Here is a 16,922-nt window from a genome sequence, read left to right on the forward strand (position 1 = left end):
TTGGCCGATGAGATTGCAGAGCCATTGGACATTATCTTTGAAAAATCATGGTGATCGGGGGAGGTCCCGGATGACTGGAAAAAAGCTAATGTAGTGCCCATCTTTAAAAAAGGGAAGAAGGAAGATCCAGGAAACTACAGGCCAGTCAGTCTCACCTCAGTCCCTGGAAAAATCATGGAACAGGTCCTCAAGGAATCAATTCTGAATCACTTAAAGGAAGGGAAAGTGATCAGGAACAGTCAGCATGGATTCACCAAGGGCAAGTCATGCCTGACTAACCTAATTGCCTTCTATGACGAGATAACCGGCTCTGTGGATGAGGGGAAAGCAGTGGATGTGCTATTTCTGGACTTCAGCAAAGCTTTTGATACAGTCTCCCACAGTATTCTTGCCAGCAAGTTAAAGAAGTATGGGCTGGATGAATGGACAGTAAGGTGGATAGAAAACTGGCTAGATGGTCGGGCTCAACGGGTAGTGATCAATGGTTCCATGTCTAGTTGGCAGCCGGTATCAAGTGGAGTGCCCCAAGGGTCGGTGCTGGGGCCGGTTTTATTCAATATCTTCATTAACGATCTGGAGGATAGTGTGGACTGCACCCTTAGCAAGTTTGCAGATGACACTAAACTGGGAGGAGTGGTTGATACGCTGGAGGGTAGGGATAGGATACAGAGGGACCTAGACAAATTAGAGGATTGGGCCAAAAGAAATATGATGAGGTTCAACAAGGACAAGTGCAGAGTCCTGCACTTAGGACGGAAGAATCCCATGCACTGCTACAGACTAGGGACCGAATGGCTGGGCAGCAGTTCTGCAGAAAAGGACCTAGGGGTTACGTTGGACGAAAAGCTGAACATGAGTCAACAGTGTGCCCTTGTTGCCAAGAAGGCTAATGGCATTTTGGGTTGTATAAGTAGGGGCATTTCCAGCAGATCGAGGGATGTGATCATTCCCCTCTACTCAGCACTGGTGAGGCCTCATTTGGAGTACTGTGTCCAGTTTTGGGCCCCACACTACAAGAAGGATGTGGATAAATTGGAGAGAGTCCAGCGGAGGGCAACAAAAATGATTAGGGGGCTGGAGCACATGACTTATGAGGAGAGGCTGAGGGAACTAGGATTGTTTAGTCTGCAGAAGAGAAGAATGAGGGGGGATTTGATAGCTGCTTTCAACTACCTGAAAGGGGGTTCCAAAGAGGATGGATCTAGACTGTTCTCAGTGGTAGAAGATGACAGAACAAGGAGTAATGGTCTCAAGTTGCAGAGGGGGAGGTTTAGGCTGGATATTAGGAAAAACTTTTTCACTAGTAGGGTGGTGAAGAACTGGAATGGGTTACCTAGGGAGGTGGTGGAATCTCCTTCCTTAGAGGTTTTTAAGGTCAGGCTTGACAAAGCCCTGGCTGGGATTATTTAGTTGGGTTTGGTCCTGCTTTGAGCAGGGGGTTGGACTAGATGACCTCCTGAGGTCCCTTCCAACCCTGAGATTCTATGATTCTATGATTCTTAGCTCAATTTGGGCATGGGAAACTGAGGCAGTCCAAAGAATTTACCTTAGGAAAGAGGGCAGAATATCTGTGCCTCAGTTTCCTTCTATTGGGAGTAGGGAAATTGATGAAATTGACACCCATTTTTTAGAATGGATTGAGGATTTATATTAAAGTAGTCAAAAATTGTGACAAACACTATCAGCTTGTTGATACTTTTCTCTCTGTATATATTAGTTATTTGTTATTGCTGTCTACCTGTCTGTTTTTACTTTTCTCTCTCAATTAGTTGTTTTTATTTCTCTATCAGATAGGTTTTGTTAATTCTGTGTTTCTCTCGCACTCTCTGTATCTGTTCTTTTCCTACCTGTGTCTCTCTCTTTGTTGTTCTATCTATCTATCTATCTATCTATCTATCAATTTGCGTCTAGTTTTCAGTTTATTGTTACTTCTATTAAATTGCTGCAAGGGCAGTTGAGTCAAGTGGGTTAGAGTGGTGTGGATTAGGAGCCAGTACTCTTGGGTTCTATCCCCAGCTCTGGAAAGGGTGTGTGGTCTAGTGGGTAAGAGTAATGGGAACAAGAGCCAGGCATCCTGAGTTTCATGTGTGGCTCTGGGTGGAAATTCAGTCCAGGTTGGAGAGGAGAGGAGAGGAACCAGAACTGAAGGTTCTATTTCTGTCTCTCATAAGGACTCTGGGACAGGCACCCCTCATAACTTCAAGCTAAGTGGTTAGGGCACTCTGCTGGCTTGTGAGAAACTCAGACTCAATACCTCCCTCTGACTGATGATGAGAAAGGGTTTGAATTCCCACTTTACAGGAGGGTGCCTGAGTCGCTAGGCTAAGGGCTGTTCTGAAATGAGACTGTCTCAGTCTCTCCTGTTGAAGCTGCTCCATTTGTATCAATAATTAAATACTGATTGCAGCAGAGACTTGAACTCTTCCAGAGAAAAGGTGAGTGACCCAAGTACCATGCTGGATAATTCTTCTCACTTGCGTTCGTTAGCCCAATGACTCTCCATTGTCACTCTTGGCAGTCATTGCTGATGGCAATGGAGAGTCACTGGGACAGAGGCTGAGATACAGTCTGATGCAGTCATTAGAGGAGGGGGCTGGGAGTCATGACACCTCACTTGTGTTCCTAGCTCTGGGAGGGATTGAGTCCAGTGGGCAGAGCCAGAACTACTGGCCAGCTCTGAGAGGGGTGTTGGATTGACTAAATCCAGAGGATGTGAAGAGGATGAACTGGGAGTCAGGACTCCTGGGTTCTCTTCCAAGCTCTGGGAAGGAGTTTAGATGAATAGTTAGAGAAGCAGGAGGGAACCGGAACATCTGTCTCTTGAAATGAACATGAAACTCCAGCTGGAAGAAGGGGATGGGGTGTCAGAGTTACTGTCTGTATTCTCGACTTGATTTCATTGTGTAATTGTGGCAGGGTTCAGTCACCTCCATGTGAGATGCTGCTCCAGTTTGGAGCAGTATAAAGTGGGAGTAATTCCATGGCATGCAGTGAAATTACCCCACATTTGAAGGAGTGTCCCTGACAGCATAATCTGGTCAGGCAGAGCCCTGATTCTCCAAGGTAAACTGAGATTAGTAACATTTACACAACGTTATTCGGCGTTTGCCAACCTCAAAAGAAATTGTTCCTCATTCTCCTCTCCATCACACTGGTGTAAATTAGGAGTAACTGCACTGGAGTCCATTGAGCTCATTCTACTTTCTCTCTCCCCAGTGTAAATCAGGAGTAACTCCATTGGAGTCAGTAGGTATGTTTTCTCCATACTCATTCCCATATTACACCAGTCCTCTAACTTAATGATATTAAGGTGTTTTCTTAAAAAGGAGAGTTATTTTATTGATCTAATCCTGGCCCTTTCTCTTTCCCCTCCCTCCACAGACATCACAAAATGTCCTGAGAAAGAAAATGTCCAACCGAACCACCTTGACCGAGTTCCTTCTCCTGGGATTCTCTGAAGTTCGGGAGCTGCAGATATTGCACATTGTGGTGTTTCTAGTGATTTACCTGGCAGCCTTAATGGGGAATCTTCTTATCTTCATGGCCATAACCTTCGACCACCACCTTCACACCCCCATGTACTTCTTCCTGATGAATCTGTCCGTCCTAGACCTTGGCTCTATCTCTGTCATTGTCCCCAAATCCATGGCCAACTCCCTCATGAACACCAAGTCCATTTCCTATGCTGGATGTGTTGCCCAAGTCTTTTTCCTCCTCTTCTTGCTGGGAGCAGATTTTTCCCTTCTTACCATCATGGCGTATGACCGATATGTCGCCATCTGCCAACCACTGCACTATGAGACAATAATGAACAGGAGAGCTTGTGTCCAAATGGCAGCTGGTGCCTGGATTGGTGGAATTCTCTACTCTGTACTACACACTGGGAACACGTTTGCATTGACCTTCTGTGGAGGCAACATGGTGGATCAGTTCTTCTGTGAAATCCCCCAGCTACTGAAGCTCACCTGCTCTGACTCATACCTGACTGAAGTTAGGATTATTGCATTTAGTATATTTTTATTCTTAGGATGCTTTATTTTTATCACTGTGTCGTATGTTCAGATCTTCAAATCAGTGTTGAGAATCCCCTCTGAGCAAGGCCGGCATAAAGCCTTCTCCACCTGCCTCCCTCACCTCATTGTGGTCTCCTTGTTTGTTTGCATTTCTAGCTTTGCCTACCTGAAACCCACCTCCAGCTCCCCATCTGCTCTGGATCTTGTGATGGCTGTTCTCTATTCTGTATTGCCACCAATCATGAATCCAATTATCTATAGCATGAGGAACAAGGAGATGAAAGCTGCCCTGAGGAGACTGACTGGGTGTAGGTAATTCACCAAGAATTCATTTCTGTCTTTATCTAATAAAAGTTTGTATAAATCAGGAGTGGCTTCACTGGAACCCGAGGTGTCAGACTTGTGTAAGACTGGGGTAGGGGAGAGAAGACAATTGGGGTAGATCCTCATCCCCATCTGTGTAATTCCATCGACTTTGGTGGCCCTAAAGCAATTTGCAGCATCTGTGGATCTGAGCTACTGCTTCCAATGGAGCTGCAAATCCATTGCCACAAGCTGAGGACTGGGCCCACTGTCTTATAAACCACCATTCGTGGCCTAACCATTAAAGGGGGACAAGGAGCCAGACAGTGTCAGCGGGGCTTAGATGTACATTGAGCATATGAGTTGGAGAGACTGGCTAGAAATTACAGGGAGGTTTCTAACCACCAGTGGGGCAAGGTTCTGGAGCAGCCTCTTAATAGAAGTTGGGTGGGGCAGGGGGCAAGTGACTGAATTCATTTTAAGAGACAGCTGGACACATGTCTGAGTGGGATTGTATGATGGGGCTGCTTGTGATGGTGGAGGGCAGGGCTCAGCAACCCTGGGTCTCACTTGCAGCGTATGTCTTATGTTTCTAAAAGTTCATGCTTCAGGGTTTCGTCTGGCCACTTGAAGGGGTCAGGAAGGGATTCCCTCCCAAAGTGTATTCTGGGAGGTATTTTTTTTAAAATGATTTGCAGCATCTCTGGATCTGAACTACTGTATATCTATTGCCACCAGCTGGTGACAGGACCCATTCTTTTATAAACCACCATTCGTGGCCTAACCATTACATGGGGAGCCTGGTTTACATGTACATTTGGGCATGTGAGTGATGGAGAGACTGGCTAGAAATTACAGGGAGGTTCTAGCCACCAGTTGGGCAAGGTTCTGGAGCAGCCTCTAAATAGAAGTTGTGGGGGGCAAGTGATCAAGTTCATTTTCAGAGACAGCTGGACACATATCTGAGTGGGATTGTATGATGGGGCTGCTTGTGATGGTGGAGGACAGGGCTCAGCAACCCTGGGTCTCATTTGCAGCATATGTCTTATGTTTCTAAAAGTTCATGCTTCAGGGTTTCGTCTGGCCACTGGCAGGGGTCAGGAAGGGATTCCCCCCGCAGTGTATTCTGGGAGGGTTTTTTTTTAATCTCTGAAGCATCAGGGCAGCCCTACCTGGAGATGGAACATTGGGTGGGATGTGCTAGGGCTCTGAGGTGGCACTGAGCCATTATCTCTCTCTCTTGGGTGTTTGGCTGGCTGGTTCTTGCCCACATGCTCAGGGTCTAACTGATCATCATGTGGTGGTCAGGAAGGAATTTTCCCTCCACTCAGATTGGCAGGGACCTTGAGGGGTTTCGCTTTCCTCTCCAACATGTGGTGCTGATAACTTGCCATGATTTTCTGCGTGTATCTCAATCATTTCCCTGCCATTGTGGGGGCCTCGGGCACTGGTGCACCTCAGTTTCTCCTATTCTCTGCCGGTGGCACAGAACTGTCTAGTTTCCTGAGGGCTGCAACACTTTGATCTTATTTCAGTTGTTGGGTTTGGTGTGCGGGTGCCGGATGGTGCTGGAGTACAGCAGGTCAGTCTGAATGATCTGGTCATCCCTTCTGGCCTTGAACTCTATGACTCTGTGACTTTATGGATGTTCAGGGACGGGGGAGAGGAGAAGGGGCCACACAAAGAATACACATGAGTAGAGTCCATAGCTTTGCATTAGTACAAGTGTCTGTGAGGCACTGTCCTCCTGGCTGAGGGAGGTGACTCCAGCTCACATGTAGCCCTTGGCCCGTGTAGCTGTACAGTGTCGCTGTATATACCCCACCCATGGGCAGTGTATGTTATGAGGCCCCTCTGTACCCCATCTAGAGGATAGGAGGCTGTTCCAGTGGCTGTCAGGCAGCCTGGATGTTCAGCTCATGCTGTGGAAGCCTGTAATTTGGGCCCTAGATATCTCTGGTTTTACCCCCCCCGGGTGCCAGCCTAGATTAGATGGTGACCCTCACATACATGCAAATGGCCTGAGAACTTAACGGGACATTATTCCTGCACTAATCAGAAGCTGATGTCTACCTACAGCAGAACAGCAACGGGAGTGAGACCTAAGAGGGGAGGACTCCCTAGTGAGATAAGGGGCAGGTTTATTCCCGGATGATCTCAGACATGCCCATTCCTAGTCCCTCTGGACCTTGGAGACGGAAGATGCATGGCATGGGCAGGGGTGTGTGTGTTGTTCTCAGCTCAGGTTGGTAGAGCTGGTCAAAGTAACTTGTCATTGGGAAATGGTTTCCTCAACCTGTTTGTGACAGATGCTGCTATGTTTTTAGCTGAGTTAAACAATCTGCCAATGGCTTGGAAAAATGTTCCCCAACTCTGTCCTCAACTAGGTTGGCCACAGACGCATTCCCAGAGTACCGGACTTTCTGGTACTTCTGGGAAAAGTGTGGCCCTATCCACCAGTGTGGCCATACATGCCTCCCTAGTCCGTGATACTGGACAAAACCACGTCTGGTTTTCTCTCAGTACCAGACAGGGGACAAGCCACACAAAGGGGGATTATCCAGTTTAAAACCATATGAATAGCCATCTACCTCAACCCACCATACCCACCCCTCCCGAACAGCTTCTGCACAACTTCCTAGATATCTCCTCTACCAGAAATATGTTCCTGCATTTTGTCCCAGAGGCACTGGTGGTGGGTATATTGTCCAACAGTGAACATTTTGGCTCCACGGCTGGTGTAAGGATTCTCTGCGCCCCAGGCGAAACTTCCACCTTGTGTCCCCCACCCCCACCCCTCCCCCCAGAGCATTGATTATAAACTTTCAAAAATGAATACTGCATAATATGGCATTGTTCATTAGAATTAATACAACTTTGGCTTGAAACTTTATTAATTTTATTATTTAGTCTACATATTTAATGAAAATAAATGAATAACCAGGCACGGGGGTGCAGCAGGGGTTGGCTGGAGACAGGGGGTGCAAGTCTGGCTGTGGGCAAGGCAGGGGGTGTGGGGCTGGCTGCGGGCAGGTGGGGGGTTGTAGCAGGGGCTGGCTGGAGACAGGGGGTGCAAGTCTGGCTGCGGGCAGGGCAGGAGGTGTGGGGCTCGCTGGAGGCAGGGAGGTGTGGGGCTCGAGGGAGGCATGGCAGGGGGGTGCAGCAGGGGCTGTCTGGAGACAGGGGGTGTGAGGCTGGATGGAGGCAGGGCAGGGATGTGGGGCTGGGTGGAGACAAGGAGTGTGGGGTTGGCTGAGGCAGGGCAGGGGGTGCAGCGGTGGCTGGCTGCAAGCACAGCAGGGGGTGTGGGGCTGGCTGGAGGCAGGGCAGGGGTGTGGGGCTTGCTGTGGGCAGAGGGGAACCACTCCTTGGCGGCCCAGCTGGGACAAAGGTCTCTGCACTTCCCCCCGCCAGTGAGTCCGGCCCACCCCTGCTGCAGAGCTCTGGGGTGTGGGTGTGGGGCTGAGCAGGGGCGGGGGCTCTGGGGCAGAGCCAGAGCAGCAGGGACCAGTGCAGCGCCCCCGGTGGCCGGAGGAGGAATGACATCACTTCCCGGCCGGCTGGAGCTAATCAAAGCCGCAGCACCAGGTGAGCATCCCAGACATTTTGGGCACCAGTTTTTGGCACCCTCAAATCTTGACACCTTAGGCAGCCTCCTAGTTTGCCTAATGGTTGCACCGGCCCTGTGTGGCTCCCTTCTGGATTAGGGCCTAATAGAGTTAAAGGATTCCTTGGGAACTTGTGCTTAACATCTCAGGACTCTTAGAAAATCACAGCTCTGGAATTAGACCAACCTCCTGTCTTCTTCGTATACATGATGCCTCCAGGATAGCTGTCAGACACATTGTCTTGGACAAGTGCATTTGCTTTATAGGTGAAAAGAAGGATTTAGTTCTCCAGGGCTCTCAATTAAGGACCAAACTAACAAGATACTAAAAACAGGCTTTAGAATTTTAAAAGTCCCTAGGGGATTTGGGCACAAGTAAAAAAAGAAAGCAGCTTAAGGCAAAGTACACACTAAAGGCAATAGCCCCAATCTCACAGAGATATGAGTCATAGCAAGTAGGTTCTGGGGGATTTCACAGAAGAACTGACCCATTTGATTGTCTCCACAGAAGATTTTTGCAAACGTGTTTCTAGTTTGTAGTTTAGAGAACCCCACTGATCCAGGTACTGGCTGCCATTTGGACACAAGGTCTCCTTTTCTTAATCTCCTTGAATCCACCTGTTCTCCATGTCAGGATAGATATGTTTTGGTTGCTTGGTTCAGCTCTCACCCTGAATTTAAAGGCACTAGTCTACAAAACAAATTCTGCGGGCTATCAGCTTTCCTGCTTACTCAGTTTTACTGTTTGGCAGCTACCCCTCTTGTTAGCCAAAAGGGCTCGTTTCCCCCCGGAGCTTACCTAATTACACCAAGGAGGCACGGAAGACCAGGAAGACGAGTACCATTCCCTTTATTGATCGATCAGCTGAGCGGGTGTTTTAAGAGCTTAAACTCCCCCACTCCTCCGTTTCCTTTGGCCGATCCTCAGGCTGATACAAAGTCATTATTTGTTGATACGTAACATGAGTAGCCAGCCGTCGGACTATGGCAACCAAGCAGGGGGTGAAGCAAGCGAAGGTTACAAGGGTAACTATAATAAGCATAAAAAGCAAAAAGCCCTTACGGAGCCATCCCATTTGTGGTAACCAAGATGTGAACCAGTCTGTATCCCACCCACCCCAGGTTTGAACTGGGACGTGGGCGAGTTTTCTCATCTCTTTAGTCAACTGTTTCACCGTTTGCCCATTGTCGTCTATTTGCAAGCAGCAGTTAGATTCATTAAGCTTAGCACAGAGGCCGCCTTCCTCCGCCAGTAAATAATCAAGGGCTATATGATGTTGGAGGATGGCATTTCGCATCTGGGTTGACTGGTCTGCCAGCAGATCTAGTGCTGCAGCCGTCTGGTTGGTTAATATTTCCAAGATAGCTTGCAGCCTAATAATGCGGTTCAAATTGTAAATTGGTTCTCTGGCCCCCGTTACAAGTTCGGTGGGATTCCAGGTGGCAGGCCCGTAATGTTTGATGATCCGCTCTGGGGGCCACTCCTGAGCTCCCCAGGCCTGGGAACTCCCGGCAGTTAGAGTGAGTGTTTGCATGTTGGATAGTGTATGTGTGCCTGGTTGTGTGAAGTGTGAATGAGCATCATGGTGCGTGTTTGTGCATCAATCTACGGAAGATACTGCATGGATGCTTGTGTGAGTGTTTGCCTGTGTGTTTAAATGGCAACTATTGAACACAATAAAAGCTACCTTCCTCCTTCCTTATTGCTCATAATCTGGCACATCAAATTCCCCATGATATGCAGGAGGCAAAATCCAAATAGAGCTGGGCGAAAAATAGATTTAATATTTCACTGGCAATTTTGAAAAATCAGAAAAAAATAATTGTGGGTCAAACTCAAAATAGTATTTTTCCAAATTTCAGGTGAATCAAAAAGTAAAAAAAAAATTGTTTCAGGTTTCATTTTGACAAAATCTAAATATTTTCTTTCAATGTTAACCATGTTTCAAAGTAAAATTAAGGGGGAAAAAATAAATGAAAAGATGTTTTGTACTGGAAAATCTCTACGGCCGGGTCTATCCCTGCAGCCTTTTGCGTGGCAGGCAAGGGTTCTACCACTACGGCCGGGGCTTCCTCCTTCGAGGGAGGGGGAGCAGGAGCTGGAGCTGCTGGGGCTGCTGGGGCTGCTGGGGCCGCCAAAACCGGGAGACCAGGGTATACAGGAGGAGGAGGCATCAGGTCAGGGGCAGAAGGAATCACAGTGGGCGGACGGGGGGTATCATGGGGGGGACAGGGCTTTTTAACAGGGGCACGGGCTAATAAGGCTCTGATAGCTTGTGCCCTGCATTCCCGTAGCCATGGGGGGGGATTGGCCACAAGATCCTGCCAGATATCTATATAGGGGTATTGATCCCAATGCCCATCCCGAGTAACAACATTATGTACTGCCCGTACAGTTTCCAATTTCAGTGTTCCCCCTGCGGGCCACTCCACCCCAAATGTTGGCCATTCTAAAGTACAGAATTTTTCCAGGTTATCTTTACATAATACAATTCCATAATCGGCCTGGCGTCTAAACGCCGGCCAGTTTTCTAACATACATCCTAGGGGTGTCCGGGTAGACATACTTTGTCCGGACCCCATTACACCTAGATGTCTAATTAGCCTGGTCACGGGTTCGGCCAACTCCCCTTGCTTTCAAGATATTCCGGTCCCGGGGGAAATTCCCCTCGCGAAAGTCTTGGGGCGGCTAGAGTTGGCTTAAGTCCTAGACCAGGCTAGCGCAACCGCGGTTTCCAAGTTGTTAATACAATGTAAAACACGAGTATTGCTATCAAAAACAAACACAAGAGGGTAGTATTTACATTCCAATATTCGTTCAGCACGGTCTACGAACCGGTAGAGTTAGTGGAGTTATTCATTCGCCGTGCCTGAACCTAAGTACCTCAGTCAGAGAACTTTTACCCACACACACCTTTCTATTTGTGGGTTCCTTTACCATTAGGGGCCCAAGGTCCCAACCCTCACTCTTTGGGGGCGTTAATCCTCAAACCCAAGAGGTAAACGCACTTACCGCGCCCGGAGTGGCCGCGTCCGGCAGGTGGACTCCCCTCTTCTGGTACTGTCTTGCTTCCGTGTCGGCTGGAGTTCTCTATGAAGGGGGCGTAGCCGTCCCGGCCGATTGCGGCGACCCAGAGCTCGAGCAAAGCAATAGCTCAAGGTGGCCACTCTCCTGAGCCGTCCTCGGCCGCCGGTCAACGCCCCCAACAGGGAGAGAAGTCCCGGCGTGGAGTCGCCATTTGTTAGCCAAAAGGGCTCGTTTTCCCCCGGAGCTTACCTAATTACACCAAGGAGGCACGGAAGACCAGGAAGACGAGTACCATTAGCTTTATTGATCGATCAGCTGAGCGGGTGTTCTCGTCCCGGCTAATGCCCGATAGAGACACACCTTACATGGCCAGATGGGCTTACCTTTATACCCCGAAACAAACAACTTTGTTGACGTCTTATTTACGTTATTTGGCTAACCTTATGGACCCTGTAAATGTATCTATAGGGAATATTGGAGTACATAGAATACATATATCAATCAAAAAGGAACAAGATATGCATAACTGTCACGGATACATCCATCATGATAAGGGTGCAGCTGTGCGGATACATTTATCATTGTAAGGAAGACATAAGATATCTCCTCTGACCTACTATACTAACATACTAACTACTTTTGGCTTCACGCATGAGAAGGTGACCCATTAAGCGAACTACTTTTGGCCATGAGCATGAGAAGACAGCTGCATGTATGTTACGCCAAGCGTGGGCCTGACTGATAAGCATGAACTAGTACAAACCAAGCATAAACTGATAATAGCTGACACAGGCTTTTTCTTTCTACTTGCATTTTAAGGCCTTGATTCTACTTATGCTAAGGGCCTAGTCTTGCTCACAGGCTTGTATTTGGCTTATTTTTCTAACACTCTGAGACAGAAATAAGAATGGATGCAATAGGGTGTGTGAGTTTGAAATTATTGTATTATTGACAATATTTGCACTACCCAGGCTTTCTTAAAGCTCTGTTTTCAATTAAGGGTGGTCAGAAATTTTCTGCTTATTTTGTTTTCAAAGGAAAATTGTGTTCTCAATTAATCAAATTTTCACAGAACATCACAGGTATCCTGAAATACCGTGATAGACCCAGGCCAGTTGAGAACAGCAGAGTAGTCCTGTTAGTATCTAGGGAGTGGGCGGGCCCACCTACTGCTAAAGGACCTCCCCACAGTCTAAGAGGAGGATCCATAGGTCCATGATACCAAATAATTGTGGGGGACAACCAATGAAATAACAGGAACGGGATTGAGGTCACAGGGCTAAATAAAGGGAACCTGATGGTGGCACTGAGCAGAGAACCCTGGACAATGCCCACTGCTCCTCGAAGGCATCAAGGGAGCCAGTGGACACTGCCCAGAGGAACTCTGCCTGGATGCGTGAACAGACGGAGGAGAGGAAATAGGCCCCAAAGTTGCAGGAAATCCGGTTGGCCAACCTCCTCTCCTTGGTGTTGTAAATGGCCATTTTGACCAGAGCTAGGAGGAGGATGACAAGGATGTCTTGCAACTTTGTGGAGCCATGGATGGGGAGTGCGTAGATAAACAAGTGAGGGGAAAAGTGCAACCAAAAACGTAATAATATATCTAAGAGGAGCCAGAATAGGGGCTCAAAAGCAGAGGATTAGAAGGGAGGTATACTGGCCACTGGAGAAGCAGTTTTCTGTTCCCTGACTGACCAGAGCAGGGGCTGCTCCAAGCCAATGAGAACAGCTGACTGCAATTAATCTGCTAAGAGTCAGGTGAGGCAGTTAAGCACCTGACTTTAATTAAGGCCCCTCTGAGGCTATAAAAGGACTCACTCCAGTCATGCCAGGGGGAGCCAGAGGAAAGGAAGTGTGTGTGTGTGAGGAGTTGGGAGCAAGAGGTGTGCAAGAAGCTGAGAGTGAGTAGGGATACTGGTGGAGGACTGAGAAGTACAAGTGTTATCAGACATCAGGAGGAAGGTTCTGTGGTGAGAATAAAGAAGGTGTTGGGAGGAGGCCTTGGGGAAGTAGCCCAGGGAATTGTAGCTGTCATGCAACTGTATCAGGAGGCACTCTAGACAGCTGCAGTCCCCATGGCTCTGGGCAGTTACTCAGAGTAGAGGGCGGGCCTGAGTTCCCCTCAAACCTCCCAACTCCTGATCAAACAGAGGAGGAGGAATTGACCTGGACTGTGGCTTCTACCAGAGCGGAAGGTCTCTGGGCTGTTTCTTGACCCACCGGGTGATGCGAGGCAAACAAATCTGCCAACAAGCACAGGACCCACCAAGGTAGAGGAGGAACTTTGTCACCATACATAGCAGAACTGAAAACCGATGGGTTTTTTTGGGTGGATTTAGGCAGAAAAAAAATCAGTTTTCTGCAAATTTTAGCTGAAAATGTTTGTTTCTCACGTGCCAAAACATGAACAATTGTAGATTTTGGGGAATTCTATGAAAGCCCATTTTTTTTATTTTTTTTTTATAAAAACAAATGATAGACTCCAGATGTTTGGTTGACCTGATAGCAAACGTCTTAAAGAGTGCCAGACATAATTCAAATGTATGTTCTTAAATTAGCCCTGTACCTGTGCTTGTCGTATGCTTGAACACTGGGCCTGCTCCCCCCACAGAATGCCACATTGGTACAATTTAACTACATCCCCTTTTACAGCCCCTTCACACTTGCACACAGGAGACCACCTAAACTCTACTTACCCCTGTCCCTCATTAAACCCACAGTCTGCTCTCATATCCCCCCCTCACCACTGAAAAGATGACCCCAGGGCCCTGCTACTGACATGACCTACACAATTCTGTATTGACATGATGCAGACGGGACCCTCAAGGGACACGTGCACCCCTTCCCTTTGGTCACACATGTGGTGCGGGGGTGAGACCAGATCTCCTGATATTACGAGTGGCACAGTGGCAGCCTGTCTGCTGGTGAAGAACAGAAGATGCATCCAGAGGGAGAGACCAGTCCTGAAGAGTCCCCAGACGAATCCCCTTTTTTATACATTAGTAATAGAATGACATGTCCCTTAAAGAAACCTTGTTAAGTAAGCAGTTTCAATGATCAAGCAAGAGGCTCCTTCTGATTATTGAATAACAAGGTGTTTGGTTTTTTCCAGAACTTGGAGCCTTGAGACCTCAATAGACATTCCTGGGGCATATCCTACTCTTTTAAAATGCTTGTATCAACAACTTCAACACAATTCTTATAAAGAAGGTTGCAGGGTCAAGCTGCCCTTTCTGTGGCACCCCAACCCCCCCTCCCCTCCTGCTTTGGTCAAGCTGAGATTGCTGAATGGCCAATTTACAGCTTGCTGACTAGGCTGCCTTTAACAATAAGCCATAGTGGTTTCAAGCACTTTATTGGTTTGCCAAAGTCTCCCCGTAGAGTATGAGTGTGTATATTAACTCTCTATTTCTTGATTTCCAAAGTTTAAATTTTGCTGTACAACACAATATTATGGAAGGGTCTGAACTATCACTGGGAAACTCTGTGTTAACAAAAGATTTTGCTTTTTCTTTTATTTCATTTTAATTTTTTCTGCCATTTATAGCTAGATTGGTTAATCAATTCTTATCTGATTTACACTGGGGTAAATCTAGAGTAACTCTACTGACTTCAGTGAATTTATTATTACCACTGTAAACACAACATTTTGTATAAAATAGATTGCACTTCACATTCCCATGGAGACAATAATGTCATCATTTGATTATATCTGTGAGGAAACACAGAATGAAACCATGGTAATGGGAGAAATCTGGAAATTTTATTTTTGGTGAATAACCTCCAGTTAGTCTCTTCAAGGCACCTTTATCTCCTTGTTCCTCATGCTGTAGATGATCAGACCACACAGTTACAGACTGGGGACCAAGTGGCTAGGCAGGCAGTTCTGCAGAAAAGGACCTAGGGGTTATAGTGGACGAGAAGCTGGATATGAGTCAACAGTGTGCCCTTGTTGCCAAGAAGGCTAACAGATTTTTGGGCTGTATAAGTAGGAGCATTGCCAGCAGATCAAGGGACGTGATCATTCCCCTCTCCTTCCCTAGAGGTTTTTAAGGTCAGGTTTGACAAAGTCCTAGTTGGGATGATTTAGTTGGGGATTGGCCCTGCTTTGAGCAGGGAGTTGGACTAGATGACCTCCAAATGTCCCTTCCACCCCAGTTATTCTATGATTCATCAAAGGAGGCAACACGGAATAAAATACACACACCACAAGATCCAGACCTGATGGAGAGTAGTTCAGTTGGACATTTTCTTCCTCAGCACATCATATCCTGCCTGTGGAGGGCAGGAGAAGGGCACTGCACAGGATTAGAGTGACAGAGGAAATGATCCTGATTCTCTTTCTCTAATATACCCTAAAATAATTTGGCGTGTTTAGCCGAGCAAAACACCGGCTGAGAGGGGATGTGGTCAATTTCTATAAATAGATCAGCGAGATGAACACTAGGGAGGGAGAAGAGCTATTAATGCTAAAGGACAATGCTGCTACAGGAGCTAATGCGGATAAACTGGCCATGAGTAAATTTAGGCTGGAGATGAGAAGAAAGTTTGTCCCCAGCAGAAGAGGGCTGAACAAGGGCTGACAGTTATTCCTTAAAAAAGAACTAAACAAGCAAACCAAAAAACCCAACAATCTTTAGATACTACTTTTCAAAATAAAATGAAAATAATATATATATAGATAGATAGATAGATAGATATAGATATACATAATTTTGATTGATAATATTGATGTTTTATCATTAAGCATTTTTTATTTTTATCAGTTTAAATTTTCACAGTTATAGGCCATTATGAAGGAGGTCAGACAAAAGTTATTTAATGATAGTACATGTTGAGATTCAAAAAGTTAAAACTTGAGAACTATGAATGCACAAAGTTTCAACATGACATGAAAATATACAAAGTCAATATCCTTAAGTCAAACACTCATAAGTTCTCAAACTGCATTTTTCTTATTTTGTCTCGCTGGAAATGTTGATTGTTGAAAGAAATATTTTTTTTTACTGGCTTGTGTGTTTATGGTGAAATCAACATTTGCCAATATTTACTGATAAAATCTGATGCTTCCAAGACTACTTATAGAGGTAGCAATGGAAAGAGCATTGCAGAGGCAAGAGAAGACCATAACAGTGAACTATTAGTTTACTTTTCCTAAAAGATTAAAGCTGTCTGCACTGTGCATAATTCTCATTCCAATGTTGCACATGAATAAGGAATAGTAATCAGAGTGTGTGTTTTTTTTGTTATTTTTAATATTGAAGTCCTTGATCTATATTGTCCACTCCATTATATCAGTTTTATGCCACCATAACTCCACGGAATTCAGTGGGGTTACACCACTGCCAAACTGGTACAACAGGGTGGACAGGCAAAACTCACAGTGGAGGAAATTCTGATCTTGGGGATGAAGCCAAAATAACTCCAATGACTTCAGCTTTACTCTGGTGTTATTGAGATCCCAGTTTGGCCCAACCAGTCTTGCTTGATTAAACACTGATAAATAACTCAAAAATTGGCACCTAAATAGGCTTGTTCCGCAATTTATAACTATAGATCAATACAACAGCTGCCTATATTCCAAACCCAGTTGTCTTCTCTCACATACCTGGGAGAAAGGTAAAAGTGCTACCCAGAAATAAGGGACCTGGACACAATACATGGTGTGAATATTCCTCTCATTCACAACAGGCAACTGACCCCACAGCATCTCAAAGGTGGTAAGAAAAATAAGCCACCACACTGCTTTGGCCTCACTCTAGGAGAAGGCAGGCCCTGTGCAGATTTTGCAGATCTGCCACTTTTTCACCAAAGATAGGTAGTAATAATAATATTGGGTGTGTTCCAAAGGCAATATAAATTAATACAATCATGTAGGAGAAATGACATCAGCCCTACACATTCCTCAAATATCACAGTGATGGATATATGTAGTTGAGACAGAAGGTTCAAGATAGTGGGACAACAGACT

General features: G+C 46.4%; 1 protein-coding gene across 1 annotated transcript; it reads left to right on the plus strand.

Moving 5' to 3' along the window:
- The first annotated feature begins 3,408 nt into the window (after positions 1-3,408).
- On the plus strand, positions 3,409-4,329 carry LOC123346865 (olfactory receptor 14A16-like). Its single transcript, XM_044984315.1, has one exon. The coding sequence runs from the start codon at positions 3,409-3,411 to the stop codon at positions 4,327-4,329; it is 921 nt and encodes a 306-aa protein (XP_044840250.1).
- Positions 4,330-16,922: the final 12,593 nt, after the last annotated feature.

The sequence above is a fragment of the Mauremys mutica genome, chromosome 12 (genome assembly GCF_020497125.1).
Source record: "Mauremys mutica isolate MM-2020 ecotype Southern chromosome 12, ASM2049712v1, whole genome shotgun sequence".
Lineage (NCBI taxonomy): Eukaryota > Metazoa > Chordata > Testudines > Geoemydidae > Mauremys > Mauremys mutica.

Coding starts and splice junctions, on each gene's coding strand:
- LOC123346865 (XM_044984315.1), top strand. CDS start 3,409: ATGTCCAACCGAACCACCTTGACCGAGTTCCTTCTCCTGGGATTCTCT.